Source organism: Falco punctatus, assembly GCF_963210335.1.
Source record: "Falco punctatus genome assembly, chromosome: 6".
In the NCBI taxonomy this organism is placed as follows: Eukaryota; Metazoa; Chordata; class Aves; order Falconiformes; family Falconidae; genus Falco; species Falco punctatus.
Window position 1 is genome coordinate 76,746,036 of NC_137585.1, and position 17,178 is coordinate 76,763,213.

The window sequence follows — 17,178 nt, forward strand, 5'->3', positions numbered from 1 at the left end:
CTCTGCTCAGTGGCTCCACCTCGGAACCAAAGAAAACCTGAAACTGGATGGGAAGTGGCCGTTCCTACACGCTGGAAAAAGGTGGTAATTCTTTTTAACATAGGGGAAAAAAAAAATGGGCAGGGGCTGCTTTAAATTCTGATTTGCCTCCCATTATTCAAAAAAGTAGTTAGTAAAAATAGTACAGTACAAATACTTCGCTGAGCAACCGCTGTCTATGCAAAACAGGCGTTGCATGGAGTACCCTGTTCTGTACTAGCATGAAGCAGAACAGGATTAGGCCATTGACCGCAGCAGAACAACCCACCCCACCCTGACTGCTCAGGCACCGATTTTGACAAAACTGCATCGCCCGCTGTAGCCCAACATTCAAATCTGGTTGTCCTGCCCCCTGCCCCCTTCCGTTCCTCCATGAAGCATGTCAGTAATAGTCTCAAATACAAGAAAGTGTAAAATACGCACTGTACGGGGCGTGAGGTCTTACAGCAGCATGAGCAGCTGATGGGTGGGGTTGTGGAACAGGACTGGTACCACGCGAGGTCCCAGATCCCTTGTATTGCCATGGCCAGGCGAAGGGCAGAGGTGCTGCAGTTACTCGCCTTGCCTGGCTCGCATTTGAACTGCACTAGATGCAAGCACTAGGATTTTCTATGTATTCAAGAACAGGCTTCCAATTAGTTGCAGCAACTAAGCACTACTGGTGGCTAGGCCAGGTGTGAAGATGAACGTAACATTTACCTCTAGCTCTGGAGTCCATTGTGGCATTGTCCTCAACCCGTGTCTTCCTTGCAGCCATTAAAAGCGGTTCCAGTGTGAAGTGCTCAGGGTGTGGAGGGTGAAGGCACGCGGTCCTGAAACCCAGCTGCTGGCGGGGCCTCGGCACGTGGACCAGTTCCTCCCGACCGTTGCGTGTGTGTCACGCTGGGGTGGCCTTGCAGTTTCTTTGTGGAAGTGCGGCTGCACCAGCCTACCGGGGACGGGGTAATCACCGGCTTGTCCGCAGTAGTTACACACCTTGTATGAAATACTTCCTTTGGGGTTGGTCACGTCTCACCTAGCACCCGCTTACATACCGCCCCTGGGGCCATACTACCCTTCAGGACGCTCTGGTTTACACCAGGTGACGTATTTTATGAATTAACACAAAAGCCGTTTTTCTCTTGGGCCGAGCTAAGGCAGCCCCCCCGCCCCCATCACTACAACTCGGCCCCGTTGTTGCCATGGCTACCAAAGATTCCAATGACCAGCACAATGTCTGAAAAAACAAACCACTTTAATTAGACAACTGCAAGCACCTCAAACAACTGGTTATTGTTACAGCATGGGGCTATCTTCTCACAATCTAGTTATTGCAAAGGCATGTGAATAAATTTCATATGGACAAAAGTCAAGAAAAAAGTGGCACCATAGTTACATGAAGATCAGAAGTAAGCTTACATTCATCCCACTGACTTCTAAGAGGCCAAAACACACCTCCGTACTGTACATTCTAAAATCTGTATTGCCTATAAGCTTCAGCCTATGCAGCTTGCTTTTTTTTTTTTTTCCTAGGAAACAAGTAATTGTTGCGTGCATCTTACAACGGGTAGTCGTATGTCTAATGATGGGAAAGAAGAAAGCTAGTGCAATTTGTTTTAGAAACATGTAAAGCTATGAATGGAATGAGCATGATCTCGTTTCTTGGATTATTTTACCCACTGCACTGTAAATAGCTGCAGCTATATCCTTCCTTAACTGATGCCAAGCACACACTTTTATTATAAAAGATCAGGAATTCTACACAGAGAATGGTTCTCATGCTCTACTTTTAATTTTCTTTTTTCTTAAGGTATAGTACAACTTACAGTGCTTACAAAAAGGCAACACCATATGGTACCATGTCTTCACTATCACATTGTAAGGGAAATTGCTATTTTTCTTTTCTTAAAAGCACTTAAAATAGGCAAAAATTCTAAAAGGGAGTGCTAAATGATAATGCATACTTTATTAGAAAGAAGTCTAGCCTTCCTTTAAAGTGCCGTTTGGGGAATGAAATCCTGTAAACCAGAGCCACTTTTTTTAAAATCCAATGAACGGGAACTGCTACAGAATAGAAAGTTTACACAATTCCTTAAAGCAGTTTAAAGTCCACTACATGCAATTGGTTTGCTATAAAGCTCTCTAAAACTTAGTCGCTTTACTCTGAAATTGAGTCCCCAGTCCCATATTTAAATGGAAATAAACATTTACAGGGTGCATTTACATACACTATAATACAAGAATGACGTCCCTTTGCCAGAAGATAAAATTGTACAATTCCTCGCCGTAACTCAGTTCTGACTTGATAAATTTCTTACACTCGTAAATTATATAATATGCATCAGCTAAAATATTTTTTTTTTTCATAAATAGTTACAAAACTTGCCAAAACACATTGGGGGGGAAGTTTCCTTTGTTCAAAAATCTGACATCTGAATGCCACACAACACAAGAAACAATGCTTAAAGACACGTTAAGTGTTTTCTGAAGAAAGTGGGTGAGTAAACTACTAGCTGAAGACAAAAAGACTACCCTTCCCCAAGAACACAGTGCACAAAAAGCAAAATGTCAAACAGTACCTCAAGCAAAATAAAGGTCTGAGGATTGAAGCCAGCTCACGTGTGATCCTGCTAAAGAATTTGTGACAGTCACCATTTAGGTCCAATGCATTGGAAAGTGGTTGCTGGCTTTTTTTACAGCTGGGAGACTCTGCTAAGAATTCAGCCACGGATGCCTAAGGCATTCTCCAGCTGAAGCACGTTTCTCTGGGACCATCTCTAGCATGGGAATCAGGAAATCTGTAAACTGTGCAGCATCTTCGTGAGGCCAACCATACTTCTCCACAAGCACATCAAAAAGACTCCAAGGTTTCAGCTTGGTAATGTGTCGCAGTTCTCCTGCAAACAGAAATAGTAGTGGCATTAGAAAAGGACCTCGTTAGCCCTAGTAGCGACTAATCCCTGTTCCGTTTTTCTCCCACTCTGCCTTCACAGCACCTTGACCAGGCTGAGAATCATTATTGAGGAAGGGCAGCACACGGCAAGCTTGCTCGAGGTCCTCAGAGGAGACGAGGATGGCCGACGTCAAAACCAAGAAATCAGTCCTACAGCAAACCGTACGTTACACCTGGACTCCACTGTACACATCATTTCTGATGCTTCCTTTTGGCTTCATGCTGTCTCCCGCACACACAGGCTCTCATGCACACACACGCTCAGGCCGTAGACAAAAAAACACGGCAGGCCTGCCCTTCTTAAGCAGCCAACAAACCCAAACTTCACGCACACTGCTGCAGCCCTAAGCTGGAGGTCTCGGCAACCACCGAGAGGCCACTGCCTCGCTGCGTGGCAGCTGCAGGCAATGCAGCCGGGCAGCCATCCCTTCCAAACCAAGGCCAGCACAGAGGTTTGGCACTTGGGAGATTCTGCTCCATCCCTCAGACAAACACCCCCAAGAAGCTGGGTCTGAAGCCCTCCGCAGAAGGAAGCGCCCGCTTTGGCTATGTCTCCTTCAACCAACCACCGGCACAAGCGGTGGCAGCAGCTGCAGCACTTGAGTTCCATCAAGTGAGGGCATCTGGCCACCCTGGCAATGTGATTCAGACCAAAACAAATGAAGGAGGCGAGAACCCTTCTGCCATTCAAACCAGCAATATTATCCAGGTTTATCCACGGGTCATCCAGCGATGGGGAAGAAAGACTCTCCTGCCTCCTCCCCCGCCATCTCCCTTCTTCCCAGGCATATGTCAGAGCCAGGTGGTCTCTATGTGATGCTACAAAAATCACTTCAGAGACCCCTGACAGTGGTGAGTCTGCGTGTCCCCTGAACTGCTGCAGTGTGACGGCTCTCGCCCAACACCCACAGCCTCACAAGCACGCTGCACCGTCCAGTATGGGGGAACACGAGCCATACTATTTTTAAGCCCAGTGGTTTGGCAACGTAATTGTTGTCCCTGGCTGTAATCTACTGCCCATAAAATGCCATCAGACATCAGCTTGCAGGTCTGAGTTTCTACACATCCCTGTAAGTTCCAAAAAGTTGCAAAAGTTCCAAAGCAGGAGAAAAAACCCATGTCTTCAGACTGACCCTGAGAGGGGGAGCATCTGAACGCCACAGATTAAAATCACCACAGGGCCAGCAGGACACAATTCTGCTGCCTCGGGCCATAGCAGAAGGTTCTAGGCAAGGCGCAACACTTGGAAAAAGAAGCTCCCTGGGTGCTATCATAAAGATCCCCAAAAAGCAAGTGTGCATATGGTCAATCACTCACAAGAGAAAAAGAGACCTGCTGGTAATAGAAAGTCAAAATGTGCTTCCTACAGCTCGCCCACTGCCCTCTTCCCGTCTCACAGGGTGGGAGGGGTGCCGAGGTCGAGAAGAATGAAAGCAGAAGTGATTCCTGCCGGTCTGTGTCCGTACATTTACAGTACAGGCATGTCCCATCAGTACCCTCGAGTCAAACACAAAAAGGCTGTGCTCCGGGCGCGTGTCACTAGCCCTCGTTCTCATGGGGGACTCCAACCTACCGTACGCCTGCTGGAAACACAGCACAGCGGGTGGGAAACGGCCATGGAGGTTCCTGGAGTACGCGGAAGAGAACTGCCTGCCACAGCTGGTCAGCGAGCCAGCCCGGGGAGATGCCCCACTGGGCCTGCTGTCAGCAAACGGGGAAGGGCTGGTGGGCGATGTGTGGTCGGAAGATACCCGGGGCATAGCGAACATGGTATGACAGAGGGTTTGGCTCTGGGAGAAGTAAGGAGGGGTGTCAGCAGAACAGCTAGCATGGAATTGCAGAGGGCCAGCTTTGGCCTGTTTAGGATCCTGGTTGACAGAGTCCTGTGGGAGGCAGCCCTGAAGGGCCACGGGGTCCAGGCAGGCTGGACATTCTTCAGGAAGGAAGCCTCAAAGGTGCAGGATCAGGCCATCCCTATGTGCCAAAAGACGAGTTGGTGAGGAAGATCTGGCTGAACAGAGAGCTGTGGGTGGAACTCGGGGGAAAAAGAGTTTACCACCTTTGGAAGAAGGGGCAGGCAGCCCCGGAGGACTACAAGGATGTCACGAGGTTATGCAGGGTGAAGATTAGAGAGGCAAAAGCCCAGCTGGAACTCAGGCTGGCCGCTGCCATAAAAGATAACTAAAAATGTTTTTACAAATACATTAGAAACAAACAGAGGGCCAAGGATAACCTGCATCCTTATTGGACGCAGGGGAGAACATTGCCACAACGGACAAGGAAAAGGCTGAGGTACCTAATGCTGCTTTGCCTCAGTTTAATACCAAGACCAGTTACCTTCAGGTTACTCAGCCCCCTGAGCTGGAAGACAGGGATGACGAGGAGCAGAATGAAGTCCCCGCAGCCCAGGACAGGAAGGAACTTGGTCAGTGACCTGCTGCTCCACTTGGACACACACAAGTCTATGGGGCTGAACAGGATCTACACGAGGGCACTGAGGGAGCTGGGGGAGGGGCTCGCCAAGCTGCTCTCCATCATTTACCAGCAGTCCCAGCTAACTGGGGAGGTCCCAGCAGACTGGAGGTTAGCCAGTGTGACACCCATCTACAGGAGGGGCAGGAAGGAGGATCCAGGGAACCACAGGCCTGCCAGCCTGACCTCAGCGCCAGGAAGGTTATGGCGCAGAACATCCCGAGTGCCACCACGTGCCACATGACAAGCACAAGGCCCACCAGCCTGACACCACTCGGGCCATTCACATGGACTTTCAAAGAAATGCTAAAACTGTAACAGTAAGTGAAAGATTCCTAACAGAAGCTCTTTATTTAGATGTTTGATAGTGAAGCACCCAGGAAATACCCTGAGAGGACAACAGAGTTGTCAGAACTGTAAAACCCCTGTGGCCAAAGCGGAGGCAGCGACAGACCTTCTGAAAAATGGAATGTTAAGTCAGACAAATTATTAAAGAAATTTCTGAAGGGCCGGGGGGGAGGGGAAGATGCTATTTTAAAGCTTTCTTTGATGACTGCAGTACAAAGAAACAGAGTTAGACTATGGAATTTGTCAAAGACAAAGCTGTGTCCCCACACAAGAGGGATATGGATTACTGAACAGTAAGAAAAGGATGGCATGAAGGACTGGGGAAGCAGCAGGGGGGATATCATCTGCTAGTACGTGTTTAGAAGACACGCTCCCCAGAACTAATACAGGAACTGCTGGTGAGGCCCCACAGAACAGTAGGTGGAAGAGAGGGAAGTGGAGGAGAGCCCTCTCCTTTCTTCCAGGATGGTAAGTAAGCAGCAGTGTTTTTCCTTGGTACAACTTCCAATGGGCAAAGCCAGCACCTAGCCGGCATCTCACACAGGTTTAGGCCACAAGGAAACAGGGCTAGGAAATACCAGAAGAAAAATAAAAGGGTCCACAGCCTAGCAAACATAAAAGCGTTTTAAAGTTTTAGTGCCAAAACATATTAATCATTTCTACAGACAAAACAGCTTTCATGAAGGCACTGGAAAAAAGGACTCACTGGAGTTATTACGCGGCTCAGTCAGGATGAGACCCTATAAAAAGTATGTGAGCATTTGTGTTATAGTGACTAAGCAGTAACTTATAAATGCTTTTCCTTTTTTAAATGCACCCTCCTATTTTACTGAGAAGAAGGGACTTAATCCTGTAAACTCGTTAGTTCCTTTTGTGCCTATGACTTCAGTGGCAACTCAAATATTTCAAGTTTGTCTCTGAGGTTGAACTTGCTTAGGGACAGGAGCAACACCGAAACTGTAATTCCTCAATTTTCACCCAAGGCTCATGTTTTCAGAACAGGAGCCTACCAGTTACATTTCTAAGCCCACTTCTACACCACAGCATGAAATTTTTGCAAAAGCCCCAGGCCTGTACTGCATGGCTTCTGATCTCAAGTGCTCAGGTCACAAGCAGATGAGTACGAAATGCTTGCTGGCCAACTTATGAATTGTATCGTTCCCTGCCAGCCCATCAAACACAGAACCCTCCCGTGGGCACCAGAGAGGCTGGCAGTACTGAGGTGGCCAGGAAAAAAGAAATGGATATCTGGTGCCCAATTCTATGAAAAAAATCTCAAGCGAGCAGGAAACCCACCACCTCCATTTTCCCTCCACAAAGCGTTTCAGTTTTCCTGACTTGTAACAGCAGAATAACTGGTATGATCTGAAAATGCAGCTTGGGCTATTACGCCTTCATCCCGCATCTGAGATTTTCTGGTTTGAGCAGAACAGATGGGATCCAGTCTACTTAAGCTTCCACAGCAAACTTGCGTTTACATTTTGTGTGGCAGCTGAACCAAGTCTTTCAAAGTGCTTAAATCCCACCCAGAGCCAAGGGAGACGCCGCCTCTGAGCAATGTCAGTGACGTACAGGCCCTACAGGACAACGGCGGCACTTAGCAGCGGAAGGTCTCATGGAAGCACGTGGAACTCTTCACTTCATGGGAATTTTACAAACTACCCTCTTCTGTGCGCCGCAGACACTGTGGTTATTGTGTAACTGTTAGGTCATTTTAAGGTTCTACGACATCATTAAAAAATACCAACCCACCTGGTGTAAAGTGAAAAGTGGGAACGTGAGATATGCTTTAAGGGGGGTCAGGCTGGGTGGTCTTTCCAATTCAGTACCTGCCTCTGACGGGGGCCGCGGGCAGAGGCAGGGAGGGTGGGCAAGGAGCCTTCCTGAAGGCCCTGCCCACGCTCCAGCAGCTGCAATTCCTATGGCGGGGGGTGCCAGAGGCTGCCCCCTGCCCACCTCTTTTACTGCTTTATACAGTGTGGACCTCTCAGCCCTGAGCTTGTTCATCTCGGTCGACATGAGTCTCTTTCCAGGCTGCTGCTAAGGCCGCTCTCTGCGAGCCCTGTGGCAGCGGGCTCCTGAAGCTCGCCGCTGCCCAGGGAAGGGATTATTTTCAAGCCACCCCCTGCAACTTTCACTGGATGTCTCCCAGCCCTCACGTGGCAGGTGCTGGAAAACTGCAGCCGTCTTCAGCTTATCCACTAACTTCCTGATTTTGTAAACCTTTATTATTCCTCCGGCAACATTCTCCCGTCCACGCAAAAAGCCACAGGTATTCTAGACTCCCCCAAATGGCAGTTGCACCATCCCCTTGATCACCACTGCTGCCCTTCTTCACACCGTTTAATGCCATTACATCCTCCTTAAGGCGATGAAGACATGCAGAGGTCCCTGCTGTACCAGGAATACCCACGCACACACCAGCCCGCTCTCAGCAAGGGAGGAATGAATCACTGGACTGTATCCTGCCCCATGGTCCCAGCCTCTCAGAGCACAGTGCTGCTGCCACTGCTGCCCCGGCACCACACGTGCCCAACGCAGCTGGCTGGCACCAGCGCTGCCGACGAGCTGCACGCTCAGGCACGGGCAAAAAAGAAGCCACAGCACTTTTCAGCAAGAAAGTGTGCTCATCAGCTGCAGCCAACAGCCCCCGCAGTTCCCCCACCACATAACGGGATGCTCCTGAGATACCACGTCCCTCCACACAACACAGTGTTGTCTCAATATATTGAGGGGCCAAAAGACTCTTGAAGCATCACCACGCTCCCTCACGTGTCAAAAACCTGTCTTAAAGGGCAGCCTGAACAAAGACAAAGTACAAAATTGTAAAAGAACTGCAAGGCCCAGCACATTTGTTCAGATTAATTACTTTCTTGTATCAATTGACAATTTTAGAGGGGCTGCACTTCTGTACAACGCCAAACAAGCTAAGTCATCACCTACGGCTGTGGCACTGAGGCATTACAGCAATTCGAAGCGTTTGAAGTGCGACAGCACAGAGCACAGCAGAGCAGCTTTCTCCACCACTCTTGTCACACAGCGATCTTTTCTGCACGCTGTCCCTTCAGGGAAGTTCCGAGCGCATGACGACTGACTACATGCAGCTGCCTGCCTGTTGCCCCCTGGGCAATATCCCCTTCCCACCTTGGTTAAGCCTTGTCAGTGGCATATGCTGGACCACTATGCACGAGCAAAAGTAGCTGACAGGTGATTTTCCATCGCATTGCAAGCTATGCATCGCTTGATTCCGTACATTTACATGAACACTGGACAACAACTTCACACAGACATTTGTTATCATCCACACTTTGTTGAGTACATCCCAAAATGAATTTTAAATGTAATATTGAAATGAATACTGCAAATAATGGCTTTTCTCAGAAAGCCAAGTCTACACCAAAATTCTTCTTTAATACGCGCTCTCCATTTAAACGGATATATTTCTTCAGTACCCATAAATGAACATATTCTCCTTTTGGATAGTGCTATGCTTTAAATTAGTGTTGCATAAATACCGTTACCTTTTTTGGTGAAAAACTCCTTGGAATATTTCCCCAACATAGCGTATTTTCGAGGGATTTTTCCCAGCAGTTCAATGATCAATGCTATGTGGTCTGCATTGGAGAACATTGCCAGCAAAACAGAAACATACAACAGTTTAATCAGTACATTGCATGCACACACTAACACTGGCCCGGTACAGACAGAAATAGATTGATCCTGGTAAAAAAGATACGTGCACACTGTTCAGTGGCTAATTTGGAAAGATGCTTTCAGCAAAACTTCCTTCTGAAAACAACATTTGAGTATCAGCTGCTACAAACAAGTTTTGCTATGTAATTTAAAATGTACCAATATTTCCAGAACTTCTAGCTAAAAAAAAAAAAAATTATAAAATTTTGTCACAGATTCCTGCATGTTTTGTTTTTCAAAAAGAAATTTTTGTTGCGTGATTTCAGGAAATGTTCCTCAGTGGGACATCTACAACCAGCAACAGCAATTCCACTTCTGTCTGCATCACGGCACCTTTCAAAAAGAAGAGGTACTACCTCTGCGATTGAAGAATTCCCGAGAATATTTTCCAGATAGAGCAAAGTGCCTTGGGATATTGCCTAGCAGCTCTATGATGTGTGCTATGTGGTCTATGAGGGAGAGAAAAAAAGGATACGGGAGTGGAAGGGGCAGGGAAAGGATGGGATAAAAAAGAAGAGGAAAGAAACTGGAATTAGTAAAAAATCAGAAATAGTTTCAAATCAACAATGTTTGCAGCAAATCCATGCAGAGGCTTCCAGGATCAGCAGAGCTCTGGCATCATTAGTAGCATTTAGGAACAATGAATGATGCCCACATTACCACTGCAAAGAGCATTTACAAGCAAACAAGCATGAAAATGGACAGGTATACAGATGGAAGCAGGAGTTAATTCTGATTTTTTAAAAAAATTAGTATTTGCCTAATTCAAATAAAAATACACAACGTAGACATTATTCCAGTGTCACTCTTATAAAGAGAAAATACTATAAACTTCAGATTTGTCGTTTCTTTTCTAAACTAAAATGTTGTTATTCTCAATCAGGTTTCCACACATATGCAATCTTACAAGAAGGGCAGTTTAATTCCTTCAGGTAGTTGTTAAGTAGATGAGTATCTGCAGAAGGCAGTTTTTGCCCACCCACTGCTAGTGATGGAACTTAAAACTAAAAAGAAAAAAATCACATTTATATTCTGAAAACCATGTGTATGAACAGTTCACTCAAATACAAAACTTAACTCCACTCTAAGCTCACTGGAAATTTAAGAGGAGTGTGAAAATATGTACAAACTCGTACAACAGCTCAAAAGATTCATACCTTCATCCCTGGAATAGTCTTCACCAGAGTGTGGTTCAAACAAATAATCTCCAGTCGCAAGCTCAAAAGCCTATAATATAACAGACATATTTATGGGTATTTCAGAGGTAATTTTTAATCTTAAGATGTCAGCAAAACGTCACAACTATCTGAGAACCAAGAGGGAATTAACATTCGAAGTTCAAGGGCTACAAGTGGATCTGAGACTGAGGACAGGCCACTTACCTGGGGACCGTCATTCCCGCAGTGCAGCGACAGCACGAGCCCAGGCTCAGGAAAGAGCCCCCGTTCAGCCCCGAGCGCCCCCCGTCACTACCAGAGGCTGGAGGTTTGGACACAGGCAGCACACCCGAACCCCAAGCGTCCCCACCTACTCAACCAGGATGAACAAAGGAGACGGACAAGGAGTGTGGAACTGCAGTCCCTTCCCCGGCAAGCCCTGGAGCTCCACCAGCTGACCAAGGAGCACGTCCCAGGAGACAGCGAACAGCACCTGGCAGCAGAGGAAGCGATTCCGCACCGATCGGCTGCACGGAGGTGTGAAGGGGGCACCGGTGTAAGCTGATATGAAACGTGTTTTACCTACCAATGTGCTGTCTTGTTGATCGTGTTAAATATGTGTAAGTTAATGAAGCTGAGAGAGAGGTATTTCTAAATATATGAAAAACAGCTACATTTCTAACTGAAGGCTAATTATCCATCAGCTTGCACGGTGGGGACCGAAATAAAAAAAAATATCAGAATCAGAAATAAAAAAAGAATCAGAAAAAAAACCCATTTATAACTACAATTAATCACTTGAAATTAGAAAACAGGGTAAGGTTCCTTGATGACTCTAAATCTGGAAAGTTTTTTTTAAAAAGTATTTTTGTTGAATCAGAAGTCATCAAAGTAAATACTGCAATCACGGGGTAAAATAGTGAGACTGACACCGATGAAGGAATCCAGAGCACACACCATGATGACTGATTCTTTCGGGACACTGCAACGCTTCGACGGGATGCTAACCCCTATGTTAGGTCAGGACAAAACTGAGTTTCTCTTCACGGGTGTAATGCATATTAAATGTCACAAAGCACTGAAAAAACTATGACAGCCCATACTTGTGCACAATCACGGATTCACCTAGCCTAATTTGTTAAACTCTTCTCTTTCTGTTCTGGATCACCAATTACCCAAGAAACCACAGGAATCTAATTCTTTCCAGGTGGTTTACTCAAACTATTTTCCATCTCCAAAACCAGGGAAAAGATCTGATCCAGAAAATCATTCCAAAAATCAGGCAGAACTTCCTGGCACATTTCTGGGATGGGATTTCACTCTGTTAGAACATTTACTACAAAATATTTGTCTCCTAAAAATATACATGCTTCTGTTCCAATTTGTAGTCTGGAGTTGTTAAATCACCTGCAAATTTAGACTATTTATGGGCACTTGGCTTTTTCAAGCTGTGAACTGCAGTGCCATCCAAGTGGGCTACAGCCAAAATAATTCATTGCCATCACACACCGCAGCCAAGAAAGCAAGAATGCCCCTTGTTGACACTGATCCTATGAGTGGACCTTTAGCTTCTAAAGTCACCATCACTGGTAAGAAGTCATCCATTCTTTTTCTTACTCTACTCTTGGATCAAGTTTTCATTTTACAGCTTAAGGAAAAAAAAAATATATATGAAGGACTTTAATAAATTACCAGGTATTTGGACCAAAGAAATTTTTAGAGTAGCGAGAAGAGATCACTGGTAGAGGTCTCTAACACAACGTGGAGAATATTGTTATTCTCTTGAGATAAGACTGAGAAGCCCCAAGAGTCCCCTCTGTATCTCACGGCAATATATTCGCTGGAAGAGCTGGACCATGCTGATGGGGCCGATTTCTGAGGACACTGAGAAACTCACTGCTGTAATTAACACAGGTTCCTGGAGAACAATGGAAACGTGGTTGAATTTAGCCACAAAGGTAGACTCCAGAAGAATACAGCTTCTGTCCCAAGAAATGAAGTATTAATAGCTTGACAGGTCTCTGTGGGACTACAAAGATTAAGTTGGAAAAACGGTCAAAACTGTTCATAGAGAACCACAAGAAGTAGGCATACCACTATGATACACTGAATATCAGATCAGTTTGTATATAGTAAGAGCTGCAAACGCTAACAGATTTGGGATACTTGCACCACCTTTTTGCTCAAGAGAAACTACAGCTTTTCAAAATGATGATACTGCTTCTTTCTTCCTTTTTCTGTAGCTTTGACTCCATGCCCAGCGGGCTGGAGCCACAGCATCTCAGACACTCCATTTCCTGATTCTCTTTACAGGTCTCTGCACCAAGAATGAAAAAAAATCTTCTGACTCGGATGCACACATGGACAGCCCAGAGACAGCCTCGCTTTTTGGGTGCTGCAATAAATATCTGCAATAATGCTTCTTCGCATTCATGCAGGACAACGTCTCACAGGTTCATCTGTAGCAACCTACTAATAGGTTTCTAGATATTTACAGGATGGATTGGCTACATAGCACAAGGTAAATGAAATCAATCGGGTCTCGTAAAAAAGAATAAATTCTCGAGCTAGGTTTTTACCATAATTTAAAAGAATCAGCGTTAAAAATGCATTAATAAGCACATACATAGCCATAAGGACAATGACACCTCTGGATTGTATCAATTGGCATTCTTCTGCTCTTTAGGCTGATGTCCAAAGGCCCGAAGTGCCAGAAAGACCAGAAAGTGCGCGCAGTCCTGTTAATGAGTCAGTGCCACCGAAAGAAGAGCACGCTGCTGCCCGCACTCCGAGCTACGCTTCTGGCAATGCACGGCTGCTCTGGATTCCCCGAGCACTCTTCAGCGCTTACTGACACCTCGCACCCAACTGTAGGCACAACTGTAAAACTGCTCCAATTCCTAAGTCGCCCCGTGATAAAATCAGGAGGTGGAGACCCTTGATGGACAGCAAGGTGAACACAGGCCAGCAGTGCACTCTTGTGGCAACGGAGGACAAACACGTACCGGGCTGTATGTAACAAGCATGTTACCAGCCCTCGGTGGGACGCGACTTCTCCTTCCCCTCAGTGAACCAGTTTGGGGCCACCAGTATGTGAGAGACCCTGCCAAAGTGGCGACAGACCAGGAAGGACTTCTAAGAGATTAGGGGGCTGGGCAGAGGATGCAGGAGAAGAGGCTGGTGGGGCCATGTTTGTTCAGGTTGGAGAAGGGGAGAAGAAGGAGGGATGTAATTGCTGCACTCCACTGTCTGAAAGGCCGTAACAGAGAAGACCACGATACACTCTTCTCAATGAAAAGCCAACAGACACAAAGCGAGATGGGAAATTCCAACCAGACAAGAAGAAAAAAATCCTTCAGTGAGATGGGCTGATCATTGGGGCAGGCTGCTCAGAAAGGCTGCGGAAATGCCATCCTGACAGATGGATTGCTCAGCTGGATGAGGCTCTGAGGAACCTCATCTAACCTTGACATTAACCTTGGTTCAAGCAGGAGGCAGACTAGTAGTGATCTCTTTCAACTTAAATTTGCCTATTATTTCTTTGATGCAAATACAAACACAGATTAACCACACTTACTTACCCGATTTCCCTTTGAAAGTATTCATTTATAAAAACTAGTTTCTTGACAGAAACTTCCAACTTTGAAATACTATGATCTTTTTTACTTAACGTTGACATTTACCTCAACAGAAATCAGCATTTCAATTATTATATGGAGGTAACAAATGAGATACAGCACACAACATATGGCACAAAAGCGCAAGGCAATCATCCATCCTTACTGACTGTACTGGCAATTGCTACCTATCACTCTCCTAGGGTTATCGCAGAAAAACAGTCTAGACTGTTTTTCTCCATCTGCAGATGGAGACCCTTTCACATACATGGTCACACTGTCGCTTTTGTAGGCTCTGGAGAGGCTACGATTCCTTTTCTGCCACACAATTGTATATGAACCTACCACAACACTGAACTGTTGGCATCGCTACCATATACTGTGGATCCGTGTCTAATCACACAATTGGAAATAGCTACATTTTCACCGTGTGACAGCTGTGTACTCAATCTGGTGACTGAAAATGGATGCACGCCTAGGGAAAGCTGTCTGGGAGAGGACTGGAAGAACAATTCACTTGGACTGCATCAGCCTCCCTGAATTCCTCTTATGAAACCCCAGCCGAAAAAGGAAAAGCTATAGGCCAGAATTATTATTTTGACAGATGAGATCTGGCTCTTGCCCAGAGTTTCTCCGCCCCAGCTGAAATGAAGAGCTGTGAATGAGAAGATTGTAACCGTTTCAAAAATAGGCTTAGTTTTAAGAACGCTGTTCCACAGGTAAGTGGGAGCATGGAACGAAGAGGGAAAAGCTTTTTGAGATATGCATACCAACTGACAAGTCTGTTCTCCCATGGACATCTTCCTAGGCCAGGCAATGGGAAGAAAATAAAAGGACATTTTGCATGGTTACTGCATGGTGAGAAAGGCCAGTTATACACAACAGCGACATGCATGGGATGCTTGAAAAAGAAACAGGTTTCTATTATTTGCTGTACTCCAGTCTTGGAATCGCGCACATGCCGAGTTGTTGCTTTGGAAAGTCAGTTTCTTTTGAAAATTATTTTCTTTTGAATGCTTCGGGCTGTCCACCCACCACCTTCAAAAAGGGTGTACAGTGATTAATACAGCATTTTCCACTGAATCTGCCTACTGAAAAATATGTGCATACTGACTTCAACAACTTCTTTTCTCTCAAGCAGATTTCTGATTTTCCATTTTTCCTAAAAATACTGCTTCTGTGCAGACTGAGGCTTGTCATCACACCTTTGGTATGTGCCACTCACACATACTAACATGATGATACTCATGATCCCATGGAGACACGATCATTTTTCCCCCCGCTTAAACACAGGAAGAGTGGTTAAGGACAGTTACCTCTCCACCCCACATTACAGGACATCACGCAAAGTAGTAAACTGGGGGCTGAACTACAAGCACTTACATGTAGGTTTAATTTTGACATCGTAAGTTACTATATTCTGCTCATTCTTCATTCTGTCCCTCCAAGTTCTCTCACAAGCACAGAAATCTCATAATAAAAAACAGTGCTGTAAGCTCGCTTGTCTTGTAGCAGCATCTCCCTAATTTTCAAAGCTGTTTGCCTGGCCACTTTCACTTTCACCCCAGCAGTATTTTCTTTCGTCGTTTGTATTCTCTTTGGGTAGGTAAAACCACCAAGTACAATTTTTGCCTTCTTTGACCTCCTGCTGATCTACAGCTATGATCTACTTGCTAGTTCTTATTATAAAAAGAAGCTATCTCAGGAATCACAACTCACCACAAAAGCCACCTCAGATAAGTGTTGAAAAAATAGTCTTGTTAATGTCCTAGCTCATGACACAGTCATCTCCCTGCAGCTCAAACAAGACTGTACATAATGAACAACAAAACTCAGATGATGAGACTCATCATTTCAGGTGTTTTTCCGGTTTCCAATCCAAAGAGCATAAACAAGGAAAAGCAGTGGAATTATGGTGCTTGCAGTCATATCCAGGAGCAATACAAAGGGATGCCCTCTGCCAGTACTAACTCCCTTATCTTGCCAGGATTTCTTGGCAGCAGCAGTGGAGTGCTGTGTTCCATCATTTTTGAGATTTAGGAAATCCTAAAGCATGCAGTGCCTGTTCAGTTTCTGCTCCACAGAAAGCAGCCCTCTCAATACTGCAAATGTGGAAATTCAGCCTGATAAAATTAAATGATCAAGGCTGGTTTCAAGCCTGTCAAAGGCACTGTTGGCTCCAAATCTGTTCCCTTTTTTGAGTGAAAATGAGAGATGCACCTCCCTGTTGGCAGAACTAAAATAGGGTTTAGCACAGCAGGGGAACTTAGAATTTTCTAGAATTTAATAAATGTGGAGAGACATTCCCAGCGTCTAGCCTTCCATGACAAAAACTGAGTAACCCACTTAAATAGGCCACACTGTTAAAAGAAAAAGAAAGGGCACTGTGCAGCACTCAGAGGAAGGTCACCAAAGCTGGGGGAAAAAACCTGAAGTTTCACTTTGTTACATTCTTTGCTGAGCGCAGACCAAGCAAACAAGCAAACTGTATCACACTCCGGAAGAGCCACTGGCATCCCACTTCTTTCATTAGGCTCACAGCACACCACACACACACTGATTACAAGCCTCCAAAGATCTGTATCATCCTCTTTTCTCCCCTGCCTTCTTTTTTTTTCTTCTTTTTCTTAAAGACTCTGAGACTCAGATCACCTGCGCACAGGACTGGTGCTTGCCTGAGGATATTCACCCTCATCCTTTAAGTCTGATTCAAAGAAGTTAGCGGGCACAAGAACTGGGCCCTGCCAGATCATCAAAACCTAGAACATTTAGCTCGCAGGCTGCTGGCTTGCAACGCTACTAATTCACTGACCTAACACCAAAAGAAACAGAACTGTAAGGTCATTATCACCGAGTTATTTCTCCCTCTTTTGCTATTTGGGTAGAGTCCTTACGTGAGTCTATTCATGTACGCTTCCAG

General features: G+C 45.6%; 1 protein-coding gene across 7 annotated transcripts in view; it reads right to left on the reverse strand.

The window, feature by feature from the left end:
• Window positions 1–1,256: 1,256 nt before the first annotated feature.
• The window catches only part of SRPK2 (SRSF protein kinase 2), a 148,134-nt gene continuing 132,212 nt past the window's right edge, over window positions 1,257–17,178 (reverse strand). For 3 of the 7 annotated variants that reach the window (XM_080391955.1, XM_080391958.1, XM_080391957.1), the window contains 3 exons: window positions 10,642–10,711; window positions 9,313–9,405; window positions 1,257–2,915 (listed from right to left, as the gene is read on the reverse strand). In XM_080391955.1, the coding sequence (XP_080248081.1) occupies window positions 2,731–2,915; window positions 9,313–9,405; window positions 10,642–10,711 (348 nt within the window). In that variant the 3' untranslated portion in view covers window positions 1,257–2,730. Of the gene's footprint in view, window positions 2,916–9,312; window positions 9,406–9,840; window positions 9,934–10,641; window positions 10,712–17,178 lie in introns of all 7 variants that reach the window. The other 4 variants (XM_080391960.1, XM_080391961.1, XM_080391956.1 and 1 more) reach the window with 2 other exon arrangements.